The following is an 8,131-nucleotide window of genomic DNA, read 5'->3' as shown; positions in this document are numbered from 1 at the left end:
GTTCTGCCATGACCCCACAGCCGTTGAAGGTTGTTACCTGCTGAAGCAACTCCACACCGGAGACATTGATGTGGCAATCGCAGATTTCCCAAACGTCCCACCAATTGTGTCATGACTCTGATTTCGGTTAAGGCCCTGTGTTTTATTTGAACAGTCCGTGCTGTTGTTTCAGGCAGTCGTTCGGATGCTTACGGCTAAAGGATTCCCTTATTGGAACACGTTGGCAAACTAATTGTTGTGACATGGGACTGGTGGTGAGGTTGAAAGTTTAAATCACCCCCCCCCCTGTATGATAAATAGTGATACTGAATTCAAGGGCAGCACGGTGGCACAGTGGTTAGCACTGTTGCTTCACAGCTCCAGGGTCCCAGGTTCGATTCCCGGCTCGGGTCACTGTCTGTGTGGAGTCTGCACGTCCTCCCCGTGTCTGCGAGGGTTTCCTCCCACAAGTCCCGAAAGCTTCTCCCTCTCTACTCTGTCCAGACCCCCCCCTCACCTGAAAACCTCTTTCAAGTGTCCTCTCAACCTTCTCCGTTCTAATCCCCGGATTCTCCAGTCTCTGCCCGTCGATGGAACCATTCCTGTGAGCCGCTCGGACCCCCTCTCTCTGTGCCTCGCTGGGATCCCATCGGCCTTTTCATCCACAGCCCGAATTCTCCGGCCGTCCGTTGGCGGCGGGTGTCTCTGGTTCCGCTGGCAGACCCCCCCCCCCCCCCGCCCGCGGGTTTCCCGGTGGGGTGGTGTCAGCGGCGGGAGGCCAGACTCCCGCCGGCAGCGAACGCCGTGCGGCCTCCCTCTGGCAAGAAGCTGCTGGGAGGCTGGGGAATCGCGCCCCGCACTTTCGTTTTGGAGTGTTTCGCCTGAACCGTCCTTTGCGGAGGAGAACGGGCGTGACCTGTCAACTGATTCACACGGTCTGGCTGACGTTGGCAAAGTTGCATTTAGTACCGGCCCAGAGAAACCAGTAGGCCCCTGGCTTAACAACTGTTTGTGCCACTGGGTGTCTGTCTCTCTGTCTCTCTGTCTCTCTCTCTCAAGGCAGCTTGAGGAGGTGTGAAGGGGGCGACCATGTATCTGAGGGTCTGCCCACCTTCACCATAATGGGAGAACTGTCCAATTAGGAATGAGAAGCAGGATCGCCCAGTGTCCGAGAGGGTGACGTACGGAACATAAAGAAACTTACCTGGGTTCAATTCACGTGCGCGCTCTGTCAACTGATCCCAGTTGGAGCAGTTTCTCTGCACTACCAGAGCCCGCCAAGGCCGCGATATTCTTTACAACTCCACACGGACAGTGACCCGGGGTCTGGATTGGAACCCGGGTCCTCGGCGCAACAGTCCCAGTGCTAACCACTGCGCCGCCCTTTCCGTCAATCTTATAATCCTTAATTTGAAACATGACTCATAAAACAGCAGAAATATGTTCAGCTCTCTCAAAGCTTAATGTGCGCTAAAGAGCGATGTGGGTGTCTGTTCGGCACGTTGGCTGTTGGAGAGGTAACTGTGTTACACTTTGGGCTCAATCTAGCACAGTTGTGCAATAGGACAATTGACTGCATGAATGTGGGAACTTGCTGTGAGAGGGGATCACAGTGTTCCAGCCTCACACTTTGTGTCTTCACTCTCGACTATTTTATGCCGTATTTTGAGACAAATGCCTGAACTCACCCGGGGCCGGCCCTCCCGTATCATCCCCGCGTGCACGCTGACCTACACTGACCCCCCCGCTCAAGCAAAGTCTTCATTTCCAAATTCACAAATTCCCCCAGTGGCCTTGCCCCTCCCAGGCTACAGTTTCTGCCCCGCAGGAGGCGAGGGAGGAGCGGATGGGCCTGCGGTTCTGGCGGGTTGGCCGATATCTGGAGACTTCCCCTGCCTCTGCTTGAAGTAGGCTCAGGAAGGCCCCGCCTCCGCTTGAGTCCCTCGAGCGGCCAATGAACAGTCACTCAAGGGCCTCTTCCCACTTCCGCTGCGATATTCCCAGCTCCGTCCAGGTGGTCCTGCCGACAAGCAGCCTGCACACCTGATCCCACCCCCCCCCGGTGCGTTATTCAGGGGATGGTCATGGGGGTGGCCGCTGATAGGCCCCCCCCCGTGCCCATGGGTGCCCCAGACGACCCCCGCCCCCCCACTCCGCGATCCTGGGACGGGGCGAGGGGGTTGCTGTTCCGGGATTCCTCTACTCCCACTGCTTATCAATGGGACGTCCTGTTGAAGCCACCCCACGCCGCCGGGGTGTGCTGCCGGCAAGGAAAGAGAATCCCAACAGTTGGAGAATTCCAGCCATAAAGGGGATGCGTAGACACCCGTCTACCTCACGTTTCCTTTGTTCCTCCCTGGGGCTTGGGCGTCTCTGGCTACGCCAGCATTTGTTGTCCATCTGTAACTGTCCTCGGGAAGGTGGTGATGAGCTGCCTTCTTGAACCGCTGCAGAACCATGTGGTGTAGGTACACCCACTGTGCTGTTAGGGAGGGAGTCCCAGGATTTTGACCCAGCGACAGTGAAGGAACGGCCAATATATTTCCAAGTCAGGATGGGGAGTGACTCGGTGGGGGGGGGGTTCCCATGTATCTGACTCTCTTGTCCTTCGAGGTGGTGGAAGTGGCGGGTTTGGACGGTGCTGGGTGCGTTGCTGGAGTGAATCCTGGATACACTGTGCGTCAGTGGTGGAGGGAGTGAATGTTTGACGTGGTGGATGGGGTGCCGATCATGCGGACTGCTTCGTCCTGGATGGTGTGGGGCTTGTTGAGCGTCATTGGAGCTGCGCCCATCCAGGCCAGTGGAGAATATTCCACCACCTCCTCTCCAACTCCCCAGCCTCCCCGCAGTGCCTCACAAAATGTCCTCTGTTCACTTCACTTATTTTCTAAAACACTCAGCCTGCTCCCTCATAGCATTGCCCGCAGTAAATCAATCGGCTGCTATTTAACACCGACTACATTACCAGGTGTGAAGATAAGTGACTCTTCCGTTTAGAACCATAAAATCCGATTGAGGGGCAGCATGGTGGTGCAGTGGTTAGCACTGCAGTCTCACGGCGCCGAGGTCCCAGGTTCAATCCCGGCCGGCTCTGGGTCACTGTCCGTGTGGAGTTTGCACATTCTCCCCGTGTTTGCGTGGGTTTCGCCCCCACAACCCAAAGATGTGCAGGGCAGGCGGATTGAACACGCTAAATTGCCCCGGAATTGGAAAAGATGAATTGGGGACTCCAAATTTATTTTAAAAATGAAATAACTAAATAAATAAATAAAATCCGACTGAGGTCATCGAAGGGTTAAATGCTGCTGATAAGGGAGGTTTGCGAATTCGGAGGTGCGGAGAAACTTCTGGCTAAATTTCAGAAGACTCTTAGGATCACAGAACACTACAGCACACAATGGGGCAATTTGGTCCATCGAGGGCACTCTGGCTCCTTTGAAGAGCAATCTGGTTCGTCCCACTCCCTCCATACTCCTGGAAAAACATGTCCCCTTCAAATATTTACCTGATTCCATTTCGAAAGCTAACCCTGTTTTCTGTTCCCTTCCAGGCAGCGTATTACAAACCCATACCACCTGTTGAGTAAAAAGGTTTTCCCCATGTCGCCTCGAACTCTTGTGCGAAATGACTGTCTTTATTCTTTTATAATAACTACTTAGAATCATAGAATTTACAGTGCAGGATGCCATTCGCCCCATCGCGTCTGCACCGGCTCTTGGAAAGAGCACCCTACCTAAGCCCACACCTCCACCCTATCCCCACCTAACCCTTTTGGACACGAAGGGGCAATTCCAGCACGGCCAATTCACCTAACAAGCACGTCTTTCGGGACTTGTGGGAGGAAACTGGAGCACCCGGAGGAAACCCACGCAGACACGGGGGGAACGTGCAGACTCCGCACAGACAGTGACCCAAGCCGGGAATCGAACCTGGGACCCTGTGAAGCAACAGTGCTGACCACTGTGCGACCGTGCCGCCCTCAAGTGTGAAACGTGGATTAATGCCCTTTAGGGAAGGAAATCTGCCCTCCTTACCCGGTCTAGCCTACCAGTGACTCCAGATCCACAGCAGTGGCTCTCTGAAATGGCTGGGCGAGCCACTCAGCTATAATCAAGATAGTGGCTCGAGGGGAATTAAGGATGGGGAATAAATGCTGACTTTCTCTTAGTAAGCCAATAAAAGCAGTTAATTGGTTATGCCCCCACCCCCAGCTGCCCCAATCTTTTTTCTTTATTCTTTCATGGAATGTGGGTATTTTAGGGATTTGAAGTCCATCGCTAAGTGCCCTAACTGAGAGGGGAGAGAAGAGTCAACCGCCTTGCTGTGGGTCTGGAGTCACATGTAGGCCAGAACGGGTAAGGACGGCAGATTTCCTTCCCTAAAGGGCATCAGTGAACCAGACGGGTTTTTACGACAATCGACTATAGTTGCCACAGTCCCCAATTACTTAGGCTAGTTTTTACATTCCAGATTTTATTGATTGGATTTACAACCCTGGCAGGATTTGAACCTGTCTCTCCCCCCCCAGAGAAATAGTCTGAGCCTCTGGATTACTCTCTGGGAAGGTGGCTTGCCGGCTGGAGGTTCAAAGTTGCGGGACCTGTCCGCCAATGTGCTTAGACCATAAGACATAGAATCAGAATTAGGCCACTCGGCCCATCGAGTCTGCTCCGCCATTCAATCATGGCTGATATTTGTCTCATCCCCATTCTCCTGCCTTCTCCCCATAACCCCTGATCCCCTTATTAATCAAGAACCTATCTATCTCTGTCTTAAAGACACTCAGTGATTTGGCCTCCACAGCCTTCTGCGGCAAAGAGTTCCACAGATTCACCACCCTCTGGCTGAAGAAATTCCTCCTCATCTCGGTTTTAAAGAATCGTCTCTTTAATCTGAGATTGTGCCCTCTGCTTCTAGTTTTAGGCCCAATTGGGGCATAAACATTCAGCTCCAAGTATGAGACAAACATGGATGTCACGTGGGGCAGACAGGAAATATAAATGCCTCACCTCATGAACTGTTTCAGAAGCCTCCTGGGGCTATGAATGTGGCTAAGAATATTGCTGTTGCGTAATGCAGAAGGTGGTTTAATTTGGAGGGCATTTCTCCAACAGACTTACAACCTGGGGATGACTCGCTTGTTCCCAAGGGAGGTGCGGGAGAGAATTAGGATTTCTCCCAGAGGAGGGGTGCGGGTAGTGAATTGGAATGGGAACTTCTCCCGGAGATGGTGCACAAAACAGCCAAGCCAAGTTTCCTTGTTTCAGTTTGAAATATTTATTTCATTAAAGTTTCAGAAACTTTTAATTTCAAATAATGGACAAGTCTAAGCGCCATCAAGACTAGCAAAGGCTGAATAAGGTAATATACAGCTAAATAGTGAACTCTCGCACAGGACGTTCAAACACCTGCGACTAAGGCAATAACGATACTGACAACGGCGGATGACCATTTTATGGTGACTCTGTTTCTATAGCAACAGACACACACAGAAAAGCGAATGGAATAGGTGGAAAAAACAACCCCCAAAAAAACGAAGTTAAAAAAAGAAAACCGAGAAATTAAAAAGAGAAAAATAAAAATAAACAACGCTGTGGTGTGCTCAGAATGGTACCGAAATGTATCTGAGGTATTCTGATGGCTGGCTTTACAACTGTATTGTCAGGTTCTTGCTTTACAAAAAAGATGAAATAAATTTAAAATAATGTATTAGAATTCTGGATTCTTCACATATTTCCTTCAAAGTAAAAAAAAAAACACTTCAGGAATTAAAAAGCGCTTAAAGCATTTTCCTATACAGTACGTTTAAACTCTGCATAATATCTTATAGATTTGAAACACCGAAATATTCTTCTCTTCAAAGCACCAAATGTACACATTAGACAGGAAAAACAAGAAGAATTCTACACAATCTTCCAAGACCAGTTGGGCGCTGAAGCAACATCTTCACAACTACTACTACAAAAAAAAAAGACAGTTTAATTCAAAACATAGACATCTGTGACAGGGACAAGGCATTTGGTTTTTTCTTTCAACCATAGTTTTAAAACATTTAAATAATATTAAATAGCAGATCTTTAAAAAATATTTGATCCAATGCATACAGCACTGCTCGGAGAGACACTGTACACAATCTGATGGGAACATGGAAAATCGATCATTGTTTCAGGAACGATCCGGATTCCATTTTTTGTTCTGTTTTTAATTAATAAAGCTTCTCTAAATATTAATTACAGCTTTCGGGGCATCTTTGTACAAACAGAAGCAACGTTCACGATGAAGAACTTCAGTATGGGTTTCAAAAAAAAAAACTATCAGCAACTTCCCCAACTCTCTCCCCTTCAAACAAAAAAAAACACATTGGTCACACAACCAGGAACAGTAGGGGGTTCAAAACTCTGCAAAGCACAATGAAAATAATCCCTTCAAATATTAAAGGCACGTTAGAAATCATTAAGTTAACAATTATTGTTGCGATTTTTTTTTTTGGGGGGGGGGGGGCTATTGGTGGGAGGGGGGTGGGGGTGGGGCCTGGGGTGTGAGGGTCACATCACCCCACTCTCTCTCTCCAAGTGTAGCCTCCACCCCCACCCCAACTCCACCCAGCTCTGCCCCCACCTCCCCGACACCCCCTGTGGTAACTACATAGCACCATTGGTTCAAAAAGAAAATGACATATCAATGAAAACAAAACATTGAGCACGTGAGCACCAATACCAGAGGTAGAAGTATCACCCCGCTAAGCTGGTTCCGTGAGCACCCTCTCCTAATCGCTAGGAACCTGGGGCGCTGCAAACGCACCTCTTCGTTCCTTGGCTTCCCCCTCGCCCGAACCCAATCAACCAGTTCCGGTGTTTGGCGGCTGGAACCTAACACTAGAACTGTTCACACGTTAAACAAAGTGTCACGGATTTAGAGAATCTCAGCAACTCTTACCGTCCCCCCCTTTAGTATTGCACATTGGACATGCTAGGCAGGCAATGCAGCCACCAGCGCTATCTACTACATATAGTCGCTCCTCTGAGTATTCTAACCAGGGACTGCTGAAGATAATGCTGGTTAAAGTTTCACAGCCACTAGAAATCAATTTGTTTTCTCCTTTCTCTAAAATGGATCTTCTGCAACCCGGCTTCAGCTATTCCCGTTCCTCGCACCGTAACGGTTAACAGAATCTTTGGCTACAGGTGGAGATCTTCAATTCTCGTCGTTTTAGCTCAACATTCTCCCACAAACAAGTCCTCTCAACAATTCCTCACAGTTTTTTTTGGATATTTTTTTTGGGGTTTTGGTTTTGAGAAGGCCCAGTGGCAGCCCTCTCTGGCGGGGTCGTGCGGCGTCCTCGCACGTCGGCGATTCCTTCAGGTCTTGTTGAATACACAGCACAGAATAACTACACTCTTGGCGTGGGTTGAGGATGATTCATTCAGGAGCTCAGAGGAAGCAGACGGGCCCGACCTCCAGGTGGTAATGAAGTCCAGGTTTTGGTTGTGGCAAGTTGTAAATACCAACGATGGGTAACTGGTTGGGATCCTGTGTGTGGAACAAGAACTGGGTCTGGTGCCACCGACCGTCCTGTATCTGAAAGGCAACGACATCGCATTTTAATTACACCTGTGCCTACAGCAGCTGAAGCGGTGGGTTTGTGCAAAGCAAAAAGCACTTGAAGCTCTTCCCCCATCTCCGCCTTTTAAGACAGGCCTTAGAACCTGACCCAGCTTTTGGCCATCTGATCTCACATCTCTTTATGTGGCTCAGCGTCAAATCCTGTTTGATAGTCACTCCCTGTGAGGCACCTTGGGACATTTTACTACATTTAAAGGCGCTATATAAATGTACGTTATTGCTGTGTTTTTCTTCCCGGAGGTCTTCAAATTTTCTGACGGTTATCGTCGTTATTATAGAATTTACAGTGCAAAAGGAGGCCATTCGGCCCATCAGGTCTACACCGGCCCTTAAAAGATACTTAAGCCCATGCCTCCACCCTGTCCCCGTAACCCCAATGAACCTTTGGGCAGTATTTTACCATGGCCAATCCACCTAACCTGCACATCTTGGGACTGTGGGAGGAAACCGGAGCGCCCGGAGGAAACCCACGCAGACACGGGGAGAACGTGCAGACTCCGCACAGACAGTGACCCAAGCCGGGAATCGA

The 8,131-nt window shown here is 49.8% G+C and overlaps 1 protein-coding gene across 1 annotated transcript in view; it reads right to left on the bottom strand.

Annotated features, from left to right (window-relative positions):
* Positions 1-5,232: 5,232 nt before the first annotated feature.
* col27a1b (collagen, type XXVII, alpha 1b) overlaps positions 5,233-8,131 on the bottom strand; it is a 699,034-nt gene continuing 696,135 nt past the window's right edge. Inside the window, exon 60 of the mRNA XM_072487808.1 lies at positions 5,233-7,557. Coding sequence (XP_072343909.1) covers positions 7,411-7,557 — 147 coding nt within the window. The 3' untranslated portion in view covers positions 5,233-7,410. The remainder of the gene's footprint in view (positions 7,558-8,131) is intronic.

This window comes from Scyliorhinus torazame, chromosome 22 (genome assembly GCF_047496885.1).
Source record: "Scyliorhinus torazame isolate Kashiwa2021f chromosome 22, sScyTor2.1, whole genome shotgun sequence".
Lineage (NCBI taxonomy): Eukaryota > Metazoa > Chordata > Chondrichthyes > Carcharhiniformes > Scyliorhinidae > Scyliorhinus > Scyliorhinus torazame.
The sequence above is the reverse complement of the archived record's forward strand: the minus strand, read 5'-3'. Positions and strand labels throughout refer to the sequence as shown.